This window comes from Rosa chinensis, chromosome 5 (assembly GCF_002994745.2).
Source record: "Rosa chinensis cultivar Old Blush chromosome 5, RchiOBHm-V2, whole genome shotgun sequence".
NCBI lineage: Eukaryota > Viridiplantae > Streptophyta > Magnoliopsida > Rosales > Rosaceae > Rosa > Rosa chinensis.
Genome location: NC_037092.1, coordinates 36,926,410 through 36,942,545, shown reverse-complemented (window position 1 = coordinate 36,942,545; position 16,136 = coordinate 36,926,410). Strand labels below are relative to the sequence as shown.

Here is a 16,136-nt window from a genome sequence, read left to right as displayed (position 1 = left end):
GTATGTGCTATTCTTGAAACAACTTTGAAAGAAGTTCAGGATAGAAATTTAGTCTGAACTCAAAGAAAAGCTCAACAAGTTCTCAAACCACAAATAATCCATCATATAGCTGAAACATCAGAAAGAAGGAGAGTACATTTCTTTGGTTATATAGCAGAGAATCGAACTAAAATTCATTGATTTAGAAACAACTATTTAATTTTCCAGATCAAAGCATCAATCATCACATGAAAATCAACATTACTGGAAAGGATTTTGGCATACCTGGCCATTCAGTTGCATCTCATAATCTTAACAAACTGCCCTCACAATGGGCTTCCCTGGGGAAATTGGGTCATCATGCCCATTACAAGCCAAACTTAAGGGTCATTGTGCCCGTAATATAAGCAACCACACCATTCTTATTAGCCACAAAATATCCACTTCCATTACACAAACATACATCTCTCATTTGGATTTTATTAAACAAAAGCAACAAACTATAATTTTCAACATCAGCTAAAGCATTTAAAGCATAAAAAGGGGTGTGATTTCTATCTTTGGATGAATTTGTCAAAGCAAGATCTGTTTGGGAGTTTCTCTTGCGAAATCATGGTTTTCAAATAATTCGTTAGATTGGCTATTAGAGTTGGACTTGCTGCATTTGTTGGTATACAACTTATATCCAATGACCTATCCTATATATTTTGGAATCGAATGAATGATGAATTGATTAGAACTTAACCTGATATTGTTTTTGTGACAAATGCTTCTGCAGAAGGGTTATGTTGGATAGGGACCTTGGAGAGGCAGACTTCGAGAATGAGAATGAAGTACCATAATTCTGTTCTAACTGTCTTCTTGAGATTGTTGAGTTTTCGAATTTCGGATTTGAATTTATTTATTCAAAATTCGGGGCGTGACAGTTTGGTATCAGAGCGTAAGGTACATATTTGGTGACAGTCAGTACTACTCGAGTGATGGCCCATCTGCAGCGGATCCCCCTCATATACTCTTCGATATTGACATAGTCATTGGGTTTGTGGAGTGTTAGGTGTCGTCTAGAGCGTTAATTCGTCAGAGCATAGGTCAGCTCTATAAGTGAAGTGTAGGAGCTTGGTGTAACTTCTTTGAGTTGTAGTCTTTTGAGGAATTGGAACCTCTGGATTAAACTCTGGTGGAGTGGTCGAGGATGGTTTTCATGGAAAATCGTATCCTTTTGTGCAGAGTAGTCGTTTGGCTGTTGGGGTCATGGCGTTTGACCTATGCTTGTATGTAAAGTCGGTACAAGTATTGATCGAGTGTAGTTGTGCCTTCCTAAGTTGGATTGGCAGAGGTATTGGGTGGAAGGTGCTTATCAGGGGATAATTATCTTGTTTAATTGCGTGCTGTCTTAATGGAGCTTTTTCAACATACTATTATGTGTTTAAGGTGACTCCGAGGTATCTATGCTGACCTTGTGTGTGGTTTGAATTCTTGGTATGGTATTGGGAATGATTGTGGAATGCTGCTTCTCTGATTTTTGATGAGGTAGACATTTCGGTATTGCTGATTATGTGTGTGGAATTCCTTGTGATGACTTATGTGTAGGTTAGCTGAGGTAGACCTTACTGTGATTTTGGTTATGAGATGGTAGGAATTGATGAGTGATTGTGCATGCCTTATATCGATGGTGATTGAGACCATGGTGTAGTCGTGATTTGGTGAAACAACTTCCTTGTGATTCGGAATTGTTTCACTGTGATAAATATATCTGTTAATTCAATGATTTGAAATGATGTTGTTGTTTTCAATTCTTGTAATGCTGGGGTTGTTTGATTGGCGAAGTGATGTAGATACTGTTGTGAGGATAGGATTTTGGACTGTTGTTTTGTCTGTGTGATGTGCTGCAATTGCAGAGTTTTGATTCATGAAATGATTGATTTACCATCAAGTGGGGTGGTAAAGTGTCGTAGTGTGGTGATGCTCGGTATTGTACTGGTATCAGTGTGTTTGATCGTGGTACAGTTAGAAGGGATGTTGATGCGACCATTGTTGGTATCGGATTGTATTCCAGCGAGATTACAAAGCAACTTGGATGGAGGGAAAGCGACTTGCTCAATATCTTATGGAGGCTTCATGGGGAGAGCATTACTTGCAGGGGAGCGTGGACTAGATTTGAGAACGAGTTAGCCTTACCTGATTGTTGGGTAGTGTGCTTAAATTTCGGGACGAAATTTCTTTAAGGAGGGTAGAATGTAAGACCTTGAAAATTTGTTATTAATTCCTAAATGTTTCCTGGGATTAATAAAGTGTTCGTTTGTACGATTTTGTGGTTCGAGGGTGGAGTGGAATTATTTTCGGACGAATAATTATTCGAAGTGCCCGTTTTAGGGGGTTACGAAGTTTGACTTTTTATACATTTAGATTCTGTGAGAACTTCCTTCATTAAAGTTGTAGAGCGCGTCGATACGAGTTCGTGGATATGCGGAACTCGAAAATCGGAGTTCATATGAAGAAGTTATGACGTTTGGAAAAGTTTCCATTTTGGTTAAATAGGAAAAAAATCAGAAGTTTCCGAAAAGGGAAACTTTTTCTCTCTCTTCGGTCCCGAGCCAGTTTCGCCCTCTCCCTTCGCCGGTCGATTCCTTCACCGTCCGGCCACCAATCAGAGGTTTCCAAAAGGAATCCTGCTCGCCTCAATCCCCTCTACACGTCTGTAGTGGTGATTCGTCGTGGGAAGCACCGTACACGGCGGTACAAGGCCGAGAAGTGGAGCTGCCGACGTTAAAATCGCCCCCATGGGTTCTCCCTCCTCCGGCCACCGTAGCTCTTGATCCTTGAGGGCTTTTCTAGCCCAGAAGATGTAGATTCTATACCCAAGACAGCTTGCAACGATTCAAAGTGTGGAGGTCAAATTTTGAAGATTGTGATTCTAGGGTTCATCGAGTTTCAGAGATTGCGAGGTAAATTCCGGCCATATGGCTTCTATTCAAACCTTGTGCTAGTTATGAAAGTTATAATTGGAGTTGAGATGAAGATCTTTTGTGTTGGATGTTTTGTCAAATTTTGACTTTGGGTGGGCGGCAGGGCCGCCACTGTGGTGGTGTTTTCCGGCTGCTTCCGGCCATCCTAGGGACAGTTTCTATTCCTGATTTTGATCTACTCGTCGATACGAGCATTTTGACATATAGTTTGTAATTTTTGGAAATCGTATGAGCAAGTTATGAATTTTCAAAGTTTAGGGTTTTCGGTTCGATTGATGTTCGATCCGTGAGGATTTGGCCGTCCGATCGACTTGTAGTTTTGATTTATTGATCTTAGAAGTGTTCCGAAGACGTTGGATTGTCTCGGATGAGGATCCGACTGTTGGATCGTCGTGTAATTGTGTTTTGTGAATTGTGTGATTTGTGTTGTACTGAGTGTGACCTTGATATGATTAGGTGATTGACAAAATTGTGTGAGCGGAGTTTGGACGATTTGTGCTTGTCTTGGTTTGTGTGAAGATGCAGCAGGATTTGGAGGTTAGTAAATCTCACGGTGTTTCGGTCGATAAATTAGTTATGTTTAATTTAGTAGATTTAATTGTTAGCATGCAAAATCATATTTATCAAAATAAATTATTTGTTTTAAAATATATGAACTTGATCGACAACGGTTCATGGATAAGTTAAAACAATGTTTTGATATAAAATGATTTCGAGAAGTATAATTTATAAAACTATAGTTGGTATTAATGGTCATTCCTGCATGAATGACTACGTGTATATATATATATATATATTTACGTGGAATATATGTATTGATTGGCGTGTTATCGAGTGATGAGATGATTGGAATGGATTGATTATTATTCAAGCTTTTATTTCCGCATGTAAGCTATTGAATAATGAATTGTTGAACATGTGGTGAGAAAGCTATCCTGTATGTTACGAATTTTGGATTTAGGGTCGATGTAGTGACCGGTATGAGGGAATTTGATGCTCTAATCTTAGGCGGATGATGGGCTACAATTAGTTGAGGGAATCAGATGCTCTAATCTTAGGCGGATGATGGGTTATGATTAGTTGAGGGAATCGGATGCTCTAACCTTAGGTGGATGATGGGCTACGATTGGTTGAGGGAATCGGATGCTCTAATCGATTGGTTGAGGGAATCGGATGCTCTAATCTTAGGCGGATGATGGGCTACAATTAGTTGAGGGAATCAGATGCTCTAATCTTAGGCGGATGATGGGTTAGGATTAGTTGAGGGAATCAGATGCTCTAACCTTAGGTGGATGATGGGCTACGATTGGTTGAGGGAATCGGATGCTCTAATCGATTGGTTGAGGGAATCGGATGCTCTAATCTTAGGCAGATGACGGCCTACGATTGGTTGAGTGTATCAGATGCCATAACCCTGGGAGGGTGACGGGCTACGATTAAGGTGAGTGTATCGGATGCCATAACCCTAGGCGGTGACGGGCTACGATTGAGGTAACGATGTCGAGTTTTGAAACGAGTTATTTTGTGAGATGGTGTATTCGGAGTTGAAGGGTGAAGTCTTGGTTTTAGCATGAGTTGTTGATTTCTTTAATTAATTTCCTTTTTCATTTCTATTGTTTGGTTTCTTTTTCTCTTCTATGATTGATTTTTAAGTAATCTCCTGAACTAAATTTCTATGCAGGGATTACTGCATTTTGTATTGTTTGATTTTTAAGTAATCTCCTGAACTAAACTATATGCAGGGATTACTATGAATTCTTTTGTTTGTTTTCATGTGATCTCCTGAACTAAGTTATATGCAGGGATTACTATGAATTCTTTTGTTTGTTTTCATGTGATCTCCTAAACTAAGTTTCTATGCAGGGATTACTGATTTTGCTTAATTCTTATTGTGGGTACAGTTGTGGGTTGTGATCTGTAGTAATTGGAAAATAAGTTGGGATGGCATAATTTTGGCAACCGCGTTATGTTGAGGGAAATGAGTATGATTTCCTGGTTGTGCCGTTGAGGCAAAGGAATGGTGATCTGGTAGATTGTGGGTACGTAAAATGTTTAAAATATTGGGAGTTATTTGTATAATTGGAGATTGTGGGAAATAAGATAAAATGAATTGAGAGACAGAGCATGTGGGTTTTTAGTTGGGTTGAAATTATTGAGCATGTTATTATTTAATTTGAACTTGACGTTTTTGTTGTGATAATTGCATATTGTTTTTGTTAGGCTAAGATAGTGAAAGCATGTATTTTGTGGAATTAAATATTGTTGCTTTAATTCTTCTCACGAGTTGAGAAATTATAAGCATGCGTGACGTGAGTCACTTTATTTGAGTTTACTCATACGGGCTTAAAAAGCTTATTGGGTTTGTTGTTTACAATCCCTGTGTACTATTCCATGGTGTAGGGTTTATTGTGCAGGTGGGCGTAACAGTCGTGGAAGCTAAGGTGATGTTGCTGCTGTAGCTTGGACGTAGTATGGTGCTTTGGTTTTAGTCTTCCGCTGTGTAGTGAGTGTGGTGGGTGCATTTACTTATTGAATTGTTATTCAGTTTAATTTGTAAACTCTCGGAATGCAATATGTGACTCTAAAGAACGAGTCGGTATTGACATTGTTAGCTCAGTTTGTTTAGTTGCTTGATTTGATTGAAAAAAATTTTAAGTGTCTTCTTGTGATTGTTGAGTTTTTGCGTTTCGGATTTGAATTTATTTATTCAAAATTCGGGGCGTGACAAGATTATCCTTATAAGAGGTCCATTACAAACAACAATATCCTTATAAGACGTTCTTTAATAATAATTATATCTTTTACTTCTTTAGTTTTTCTTAGTTGAAATCTCAAAAGCCTGGAAACATATAAGCGACCTTAAACACATTGATTTTGATTTTAATCATATGTTGAAAACAACAATAATGAGAAAGATTGCATGCATCTGTATTTTCTCGATCACCACGAATATATAGCTTCTTCGTTTTTCTGATGCATCTGTTTGTTTATCACTGAAGTTGGATAACAGAGAATAGAATTCTCGACAGCGAGAGATAAAGGAGTTGGCTATGGGAACAACTACTTTGGCCCTTTTTTGTGAGGAATGTGTTGTTGTTGCTTGAGATTCTAGGACCACAAGTATTGAATTTATAGGTAAAGTCTCCAATACTTTTTGTTTCTGTTTTTTTTTCTTACACGTAAATATAGTTCTCCATGAGTTTGTACTTATTATTCTGCTTGTTTCATGTACCAGGAAATGATGAGACTCCTGATAAGATGTTCAAGATAACTCCTAACAAAGTCTGGATAAAAGCAGGAGTAGTTGATGCGCTTAATGCAATGCAGAAACATGTACAGGAAAAGGTAAGAGCACCTATATATTACCACAGTTTTAAGTATAACATGCAAAAAAATAGATTATAATAATTGTTTTTGTGTGTGTATAACACAGGTCAAGAAGAGACTAGACAAAGAGAAACCCTTTTCTGTTCTCAATGTTTCATTTGTTGTGTTCAGAAAATTAGTTCGTTTGGATGACGAAACTGAGTGCCTCATCACTGGATGGGTTGAAACATTGGTAGGTTTCTAGTTATAAAATTAATCATGTAAACTTTGAAAAGTTTTCATTCCTTTACCTATCCTCATATCTTTTATTCTTAATCTATTGGCTATAGGAACGCTTTGATATGTGGCACGCTCATCCATTTCCTCCCACTGAATTGAAATCAGTGGAGAATTACCAAGCATGCGGGACTGGGAGGTTTTATGCTCTTAAGATATTAAAGCAATTGTATGTGCTTTTTCAAAATCACACTCACACATCAGTTTTTCAATTTCTTCCTCTGAATTTTTTGTTGTCTACTTGATATTGTCAGCATACGCTGCAATTTCATTCTACTCAACATGTGTGTTGGAGAAGCTGAAGATGTTGCTATACGATGTTTACTTGACGCTGGGTTTTATGAACCATGTACTGGTGGAGCCCTAAAGGGTAATACATCTCTCTATTCTCTTTCTCTCTAATTAATCACTCAACATAACTATCTAATATAAATCAGTAACTATAATATCAATTTTTTTAAACGATATGTTTGTCGGAAATACCATATTTTTAAAGGTCTTATTTACACTAGTGTTTTTTTGTGTTGTCTTGCAGTTTGTTGCGTGCTAAAGGATGGATGCGTACCTTTATATAACTCCATCGATGCTTTAACAGTGTTGAAGGAAATCGACTTATGTGTGCCTAATCAAACTAAGATTAGTTCCATGATTGTAATCGGAGAGAATGTTCTAGAATTCCTAGTCCTATTCGGAATACTTTTCCTTATACTATTAGAACATATACTTTGTAATCCCTATATATAGAGCTCCTATTCTCAATAATGATATACACAATTCTCTCATCAATCTCTCTCGAATCCTTTATTCTTAAACACGTTATCAGCACGAGCCCTAACAACAATTATTTTTATTTTTATTTTTATTTTTTTTGCTTGGTTGCAGTTCTTTTGTTTTGCTATAACTGTAAACTATTTTCTAGAATTCTCAAAATATATAGGTAATTCCTCATCTAAATTTGAAATTCTAGACAGGAGATTAACACCCGTACTTTTTTATGGTAGTTTTGCACAAACCGTTTCAAAACTTTCATCATATATATCTTTTACTTCTTTAGTTTTTCTTAGTTGAAATCTCAAAAGCCTGGAAACATATATGCGACCTTAAACACATTGATTTTGATTTTAATCATATGTTGAAAACAACAATAATGAGAAAGATTGCATGCATCCGTATTTTCTCGATCACCATGAATATATAGCTTCTTCGTTTTCTGATGCATCTGTTTGTTTATCACTGAAGTTGGATAACAGAGAATAGAATTCTCGACAGCGAGAGATAAAGGAGCTGGCTATGGGAACAACTACTTTGGCCCTTTTTTGTGAGGAATGTGTTGCTGCTGCTTGGGATTCTAGGACCACAAGTATTGAATTTATAGGTAAAGTCTCCAATTCTTTTTGTTTATGTTTTCTTTTCTTACACGTAAATATAGTTCTCCATGAGTTTGTACTTATTATTCTGCTTGTTTCATGTACCAGGAAATGATGAGACTCCTGATAAGATGTCGTTCAAGATAACTCCTAACAAAGTCTAGATAAAAGCAGGAGTAGTTGATGCGCTTAATGCAATGCAGAAACATGTACAGGAAGAGGTAAGAGCACCTATATATTACCACCGTTTTAAGTTTAACATGCAAGAAAAGAGATTATAATAATTGTTTTTGTGTGTGTATAACACATGTCAAGAAGAGACTAGACAAAGAGAAACCCTTTTCTGTTCTCAATGTTTCATTTGATGTGTTCAGAAAATTAGTTCGTTTGGATGACGAAACTGAGTGCCTCATCACTGGATGGGATGAAACGTTGGTAGGTTTCTAGTTATAAAATTAATCATGTAAACTTTGAAAAGTTTTCATTCCTTTACCTATCCTCATATGTTTTATTCTTAATCTATTGGTTGTAGGAACGCTTTGATCTGTGGCACGCTCATCCATTTCTTCCCAGTGAATTTAAATTAGTGGAGAATTACCACGCATGCGGGACTGGGAGGTTTTATGCTCTTAAGATGTTAAAGCAATTGTATGTGCTCTTTCAAAATCACACTCACACATCAGTTTTTTAATTTCTCCCTCTGAATTTTTTGTTGTTTACTTGAGTTTGTCAGCATACTGTACAATTTCATTCTACTAACTCAGCTGGGTTGTCTTTGAGATAAAGGTTGCATGCCTTTACTGGTTGGTGTGTGATTATGGTGTTGCATGCTAATTAGTTTCACTGGTTGTTTCTAGCTAAGGTGAAGAGTCTTGTTTAATCTCATCATCAGATAACTTACATAAATGAATATACTATATGTACTAATTAACATGGTAGGTCGAAGGGAAAAGAGAAGGGATGAAAATTAGAGGGAAGCCATAGATTTTCTAGGGAATTGTGAAGGGTTAGATGAAAATGAGGAGTAAAAAGTGAAGGGACAAGAATAATTCTAAAAAAATGGCATGTGTGGTGTCATGTGACTTTTTTTATTAGAAAAATACACCGGCGGACTAAAGTGATAGTCGGAGTTAAAAATAAGTTACTAAAGTGAAATTTTATAAATGTGAGTGACCAAATTATCGATCAAGCAAAAATTGAGTGATTAAAAGTGTATTTTTTTCCCTTCTTTTAAGAGTAGCGCTAGAGACCCCAAAAAATTATACCAAATATGAATCCCAAATGACGTGGCAGCTGCCACCTAATTTCTTTTAACTTAGTAACTTCCAATGTGTAAATAAAAATTAATTTATTTGAGGAACTAATATACTTTTTGAATTAAAATCCTAATATTAGCAAAACAGAAGAGGAAATAGACTCTACACACAAACAATCAAATTCCAACAATCCCACTACTGATAACACAGATTCTTAAAATCACTAGTTATTGTCATCAATTTTTTAATGCAGCTCCTCATACTTAAATAATTCCATTTTATAGAAAGTGATAGCACCAAAAATTTCACTTGATCTAATTCAAGGAATCATCTACGCTTTTTAATATTTTGAATGGCAACATGCACAATTGTAAAGGAGACAGCTCCATTTCAAGTGAAGATTCTTGATCAAAACACTGTTTGTATAATCTTAAGAAACAGTTATTGGAGTTGGTCGGTTGCTAGCACGTTGGGGGATTTGGCAAGAAGCTTCGTGGTCGTTAGAGTTTTGAAAGCAAACTTATACATAGATATTAATATAATTCCATTTCTTTTAAATAATTCCAATGATAATCTAATTATTCGGGTTTCAAGAAGATGGGACCTGAGTTAAAACCATATGATCATAATTGGTGTGGTTGAGGTTCTTGAGGGTCTTAACACACCAAGGAAGGACGTACGTGGATTGAAAATACTAGTTTGATTGCAGAGGTTTTGTCCAAATTGGAGAAAATAACCCTAAAGTTTTCGCTCTCTAGCTAAAAATGGGATGCAATGGAGGAAGTTTTGGTTGCAACTACTGTTTAATAACTAAACACTTTTTTTTTCTCTTAAGAAAATATAATTTTAAAAAAACATATACCATGTGGAAATTATAGGGTGATGATATGGCAAGTGCCATGTCATTTGGGATCTTATTTTGGTATAAATTTTTGGGATCTCTAGCATTTTTCTTGTTTTAATGTAAAAATACGAGATTGATCCCCCACAACTCCTGAAATGTAAAAATAGAAAGAAACACGGGGAAATTTAGTTCATTCGTTCCTTCCTCGTAGGCCCAAAATTCCGAACCATGTCTCTTCTCTGGGCCTGCAACTCCGTCACCGGCAGTCCTCCATCACTACCACTCAATCCATAACTCGGACTTACTTTAGGTAATATCATCATATGAAGCTGACCCAGATGAGTTCTTGGAATTTTCTTTCATTCATATTGCTAGAAATAACATACTCAGCTTCTAACTAAGTGGGTTCTTGCTATGAAGATTAATTGAGTGAAAGAAAGATTACCCACAAAACCTAGGATGAGCAACGTGCCTAAAAAAGCAATTGAGGTCGAGTACCGGATTGGCATTACCAATTTGTCTCCTGATGTTGCACTTGCTCTCACCCCAGATATCGAGTACCGGATTCGCGAGATCATGCAGGTATGCCCATGTTGTTGTGGTTATATGATAAGTTTTTGTTTCTTAATTTTGTGTAGTGTTGTGTTGTGGTTCAACATTGTTGTTGTCTCAAAAACCGGAAAGAACTAGCTTTAGTTTAGCATTAGGTTTGGATATAGGAATTAGACATATCCAAATGTTTAACAGTGCAAACGCTTATGTGCCTAAAATGCTATTAAGGTAGTGTTGATTAAGTATTAATTGTGAGGAATGCATCGTTACACGATTCAATAAAAGTAGACTATATATGTATTACTATTGGAGAGTATAGATTCCCAGATTGAGGCCTCTCCACCCATTCCCAATTGGTTTGAGCTTGGATGCTCTAACTCTAACATGGTATAGGAGCTCCAACCATTTTGTGTGCTGGGCCCTATGAATTCCAATGTAAAAGTTGGTTGGACGTGCCCCCATCGGAGGGGGCTTGTTGGAGATTGTAGAGACCTGCCTTTGGAATTCTAAGTATTTCAAATTTGTTTTCGTTTGAATAGTTTCTAACCATGAGCAATGTATTTTTGCAGATTTAGACATTTTTGTCATAATCTTCAGCCACGTTTGACAAGGACTTTGCTTCACGCTTTCTTGGACCCAACCAAAGCATTACCCCAACATTATGGCGCAATTCAAGGGCTAGCAGCTCTTGGTCCCAATGTGGTATTCTCTCCTAAAATGCTTTTTCATTATATGAATTTTCTACCAAGGCTGTACTATTGATGTATTAGCACATTCTTGTGTAGTCTTAGTTGTAGCTGCTTGCATTGTCTGATTGGGCTTCTGCTATTCCTAGCAGAAACACCTTTTCCTTTTTGTGTTGTTTTAAGCAATTGCTACACTTTTTGACTTTGAACAGGTTTGCTTACTTATACTACCAAATCTCGATTCGTATATGCAACTTCTTGAGCCAGAAATGATACTTGAGAAGCAAAAGAATGAGATAAAGAGGCATGAAGCTTGGCGTGTCTATGGGGCCTTTGCTGGTTAGTTCATAATTCAATCTGAACTTTATTGTTGTGTTACTGGTTTTTCTATCAAATCAAACACGGAATTAACTAAACTGTGTATAGTGTGCGGCTGGCCAATGCATGCATGACCGGCTCAAAATGTTCCACAGTTTGCTGTCTCCTCCAGCTCATCCTGTTTGGAAGTGCAATGGAAGGATTGCAACAACAATGACAAGTATGCCTTCCTTTAACTTGATTAACTGCTAAGATACGTGCCTGTTTATGAGTTCATCCAATATAACACTCTTTGTGTTATGATTTTGACATGTCTCCACTATTTAGTGTTATATCTATGCACTTTGGATGATAAGGATCTTATTTGAGGATGTATTTAAGAGAACCTGAAGGTTGACTTCTAATGGGGCAATAAAGGATCTTTGTCTTGTAATAATGTGTCTTTGGAGGATGATTTAGGGTGGGGGGGGGGGGGGGGGGGGGGGGTAATGTGTGTATGTGCTATGGTACACTGTATGTAAACCACCCAGAAGATGAGGCCATCATATAGTAAGAGCAGAAAAGCATGGTAGATGCGTTTTGTGTATGCTTCGTCACCAGTAGTTATGTGCATGTAGGTTTTGTGTGTGTGTAAAATTGACGAGAAATGAGGTGTGATTTCAGCAGCTTCAAATCAATAATAATTATAGTGATCTGTTAATTGGAACCAATGTTCAGATTAGTCTTTGTTGTTTCAGGGACAGGTTAAAGGTTAAATGGTACTGTAACTTTTATTAAGTTCTTGAGAGCTTCTCATTCTGTGTGTGTTGATATTCCGTTAGATATACTTCATGAGACCAATCAGCTTAGAGATGTAACATATATACATAGGTTTATCTTTTACTTGCTTAGCATCTAGCTATGAAGGTTGCCAAGATTGTTACCTCATTTAACTTGATATATTAACATCTACACTTCCATCCAAATGGTCGCGGTGCAAACATCTTCTTGTATTATCGATGGGGTATAACAATTTCAGCGGGAGCACACCCAAAGATATTTGGAACTTAACTCAGATAAAGACGATTTACCTTGGCTCCAACTATTTGACAGGTATATAATCAGCGTACATAGAGTAATTTTCTATCTGTAGTAATCAATTTTTGAACCGACTCTAAAACCGGTTAATTTTTGTTACAAACACATTGTAATATGTATGAAGAAACCAATCAACTAGTATACTGCGGTTAGATTCCATCGATTCATATAGCAGAAGTGATTTGAAATATCAATATTAATCCATAAAATATTAATTTAAGAATGCCAAGGGCCAAGAAAGTGAAAAAACTAAACTTGGGTGCTGATCATATAATTATTTGTTCATGCAGGTACACCATACCGAATGAGATTGGTCATCTTCCATGTTTAGAGGAATTTGTCCTGGGTGGTAATAATCTCAGTGGCCTCATCCCAACCTCAATCTTCCATATGTCCGCAATATCAATAATATCACTTGACAGCAACCAGTTCTCAGGTAACTTCCCAGCAAATATAGGCCTTGATCTTCCAAACCTACAAGCGCTCCTCGTAGGAGCAAATAAACTCATTGGAAGAGTCCCCGAATACATCTCTAATGCTTCTAAAATCACAAACTTAGACCTGGTCAGCAACTCATTTTCTGGTTTTATTCCTAGCTCGCTTTGTGCCTTAACAAACCTTGAGCGACTTAACTTAGGCCACAATAATTTAGCTATTGATACTTCGGCTCCAGAAAGAATTTTCTCTCTTGTTTGGCTAATTTTAGAAAATTGAGGATACTAGCCTTACCCGAGCAATCCATTAAAGGCTCCACTTCCCATTTCCTTTAGGAATCTCTCTACATCACTTGAGACCATTAAGCTAAGCAATTGCAGCTTGAGAGGTTACATTGCAAATGATATTGGCAATTTGAGCAGCTCGACACTCATAGCTTTGAATTACAATCTATTGAGTGGAACCATTCCAACCTCAGTAGGAAGATTACATAATCTCCAAGGTCTGTATGTACATAAAAACAAATTGCAAGGATACATCCCAGACGAACTTTGTCAGCTAAAAAACCTGGTTTCATTGATCTTGGGTTTTAATCAACTCTCTGGTTCAATACCTTCATGCTTGGGTAATCTAGGTCAAGCACTAAGAAGTCTCTATTTAGGCCCCAATTTGTTAACTTCTATAATACCATCTACCTTGTGGAGATTGACAGATATCATGCAATTAGACTTGTCATCCAATTCTCTAATTGGACCACTCTCAGAAGGTATTGGTAATATGAAAGTTGCCACATATATATATATATATATATCAAACAACCATTTATCTGGTAGTATTCCAAGCAGCACTGGGGGGCTAAAGAGTTTGATCAATTTCTACTTGGCAAATAATAGTCTTGAACGCCCAATTCCAAGTTCACTTGGCAACTCGCTAAGCCTGGAGTCCATAGATATATCTGAAAACCAATTGTCTTGAGTTATTCCAAAGTCTCTTGAAGCACTCTCATCTCTCCAATATCTAAATTTTTCTTTTAACAGACTCTAGGGAGAAATTCCAACAGGCGGGCCTTTCAAAAACTTCTCTGGTGAATCATTTCTTTCTAACCATTTGTGGTGCATCCCTATTTCAAGTTTCAGCATGTAGAAGGAAAACTGGTATATCTATCTTCAAGTATGTTATTCCGGGGATCTTGTCATCACTGCTTCTAGTGACCTCCATATTGATCTTATAGAGAAAGAAAAAGGTGAAAGCTGCAACAGAGACTACCTTCTTGCCTCAACTTCTATGGAGAAGAGTTTATACCAAGTCCTTCTAAGGGCGACAAATGGATTCACCGAAAACAGCTTACTTGGAGACGGGGTTTTGGCTCAGTATACAAATGTCAGACGGTATGGAGGTTGCCATAAAGGTTTTCAATTTACAGTTAGAAGGGGCATTCGCAAGTTTTGATACTGAATGTGAAATACTAAGCAATATTCGTCACCGGAATCTTATCAAAGTCATCAGCTGTTGCAGCCAGATTGATTTCAAAGCTCTCGTATTGAACTACATGCCTAACGGTAGTCTTGACAAATGGTCGTATTTTCAGAACTTTTCCTTGAACATCCTTCAGAGGTTGAATATATTGATTGATGTTGCGTTGGCATTGGAGTACCTTCATCATGGTTATGAAACACCTATTGTCCATTGTGATTTGAAGCCCAGCAATATATTACTAGATGATGATATGGGTGCACATGTTGCTGATTTTGGCATCGCAAAACGCTTGGGTGGAGGAGATTCTATGACTCGAACCATGACCCTTGCCACAATCGGTTATATGGCTCCAGGTAATTACAGTAATTTTACTAGCTAATCTTTCAATATATATATTTCGTCCCTAATTAATGTATTTTGTTTTCACTTATGTGTAGAGTATGGAATGGAAGGAATGGTAACCAGAAGAGGGGATGTGTATAGTTTTGGTATTGTAGTGATGTAGACATTCACAAGAAGGAAGCCAATTGATGAGATCTTCGCTGGGGAAATGAGTTTAAAGCTATGGGTTGCAAATTCATTAGATGCAGGGGCGGTAGTTAAAGTTGTGGATGCTACTTTACTTGGAATAGAGGAGGATCATGATTTTGTGAGCAAGAGGGAATGTTTATCATCTGTTATGAGACTAGCTGTTGCTTGTTCAGCAGACTCACCAGAAGAGAGAGTAAATATGCAAGTGGCTCTCGCCACGCTTAAGAAAATCAAGATCAAGTTTTTGAAGGACGTTAGAGGAGGTGTCGAGTCTTCAAGGATCCGAATCCTCTAAAATCGTAGGGTTGTAAAGTTATTTAAAATTCATAAAATCATGATGCTCGAAGTGATCTAAAGGTCTAGATTGTCTCCATATCAGCTTTACCTAAGTTTACAGTTTTTAACTGATTAGCAGGATGGATGCAAAGTTGTCGTGCTAATGAGATGGATGCAAAGTTGTAGTGCTAATGATACTTGTTGAATGAATACCAAATACCCTATTGATATTTATGAAAATGGAACAAATACTTTATCCGTTATATAGATTTCTCAAAAACATAGGCATAAAACTAAATCCCCCAGAAAATCTCCTCAAAACAATTTAGATAGTTTCCCGCACGAACCCTAAAAACAAAGATGAAAAGCATACCGTGAGTCTCCAGAAAGATCGGATCGAGATTCGCTGGCTGTGTTGGGTTGTCACGACGGTCGGATAATCGTTCCACAAAAGGTTAGACATAATCACTTCGCCACGTCAGGTTGGTGCTTGGCCGAATGAAAAATTTTGAAGAATAGTCTGCAACCTATACTTTTCTTCTTTTTTTTATCCTTTTTCCTATTCCTATTAGGCTTACATTTCAGCTTACAAAACTAGCTGTTCCAGTCCCATTCGAATTTGGATTTGAATTTGGACTTTATATATATATATATATATATATATATATATATATATATATATATATATAGGCGGGTTCTGAAGCGGACGTCTGCACTTCGCTAAAGTGCGGACGTCGACGCAGCAGGAGGGTTCCAGGCTACGACGGCGG

At 37.2% G+C, this 16,136-nt stretch overlaps 2 protein-coding genes across 9 annotated transcripts; both read left to right on the top strand.

Moving 5' to 3' along the window:
- The first annotated feature begins 6,137 nt into the window (after window positions 1-6,137).
- On the top strand, window positions 6,138-7,321 carry LOC112203748. The gene is made up of 5 exons (XM_024344670.2): window positions 6,138-6,290; window positions 6,379-6,504; window positions 6,602-6,717; window positions 6,803-6,918; window positions 7,084-7,321. The coding sequence occupies exons 1-5, from the start codon at window positions 6,141-6,143 to the stop codon at window positions 7,290-7,292; spliced, it is 717 nt and encodes a 238-aa protein (XP_024200438.2). The 5' UTR covers window positions 6,138-6,140; the 3' UTR covers window positions 7,293-7,321.
- Window positions 7,322-10,133: 2,812 nt separating this feature from the next.
- LOC112164741 (transcription initiation factor TFIID subunit 6b) lies at window positions 10,134-15,907 on the top strand. 8 transcript variants are annotated; one of them, XR_005810663.1, is made up of 9 exons: window positions 10,134-10,325; window positions 10,436-10,597; window positions 11,137-11,269; window positions 11,466-11,592; window positions 11,680-11,791; window positions 12,590-12,663; window positions 12,939-14,237; window positions 14,315-14,912; window positions 14,997-15,906. XR_005810663.1 is itself a non-coding variant. In XM_040519452.1 (5 exons), the coding sequence occupies exons 2-5, from the start codon at window positions 10,542-10,544 to the stop codon at window positions 11,786-11,788; spliced, it is 378 nt and encodes a 125-aa protein (XP_040375386.1). In that variant the 5' UTR covers window positions 10,134-10,325; window positions 10,436-10,541; the 3' UTR covers window positions 11,789-12,020. The 8 variants fall into 8 exon arrangements, 3 of the variants coding, with proteins under 3 accessions (XP_040375386.1, XP_040375387.1, XP_040375385.1); XR_002922482.2 differs by having other exon boundaries at window positions 12,939-13,084; window positions 14,121-14,912; window positions 14,997-15,897; XR_005810664.1 differs by having other exon boundaries at window positions 11,727-11,791; window positions 12,939-14,912; window positions 14,997-15,907.
- The last annotated feature ends 229 nt before the right edge of the window (window positions 15,908-16,136 follow it).

Bases quoted from the DNA above. Each gene is read 5' to 3' on its own strand.
- LOC112203748 (XM_024344670.2), top strand. From the start codon at position 6,141: ATGAGTTTGTACTTATTATTCTGCTTGTTTCATGTACCAGGAAATGAT. The intron at 6,291-6,378 runs GTAAGAGCACCT...TGTATAACACAG, and splicing joins AGAAACATGTACAGGAAAAG to GTCAAGAAGAGACTAGACAA. The intron at 6,718-6,802 runs GTATGTGCTTTT...TGATATTGTCAG, and splicing joins CTTAAGATATTAAAGCAATT to CATACGCTGCAATTTCATTC.
- LOC112164741 (XM_040519451.1), top strand. From the start codon at position 14,408: ATGGATTCACCGAAAACAGCTTACTTGGAGACGGGGTTTTGGCTCAGT. The intron at 14,913-14,996 runs GTAATTACAGTA...ACTTATGTGTAG, and splicing joins AATCGGTTATATGGCTCCAG to AGTATGGAATGGAAGGAATG.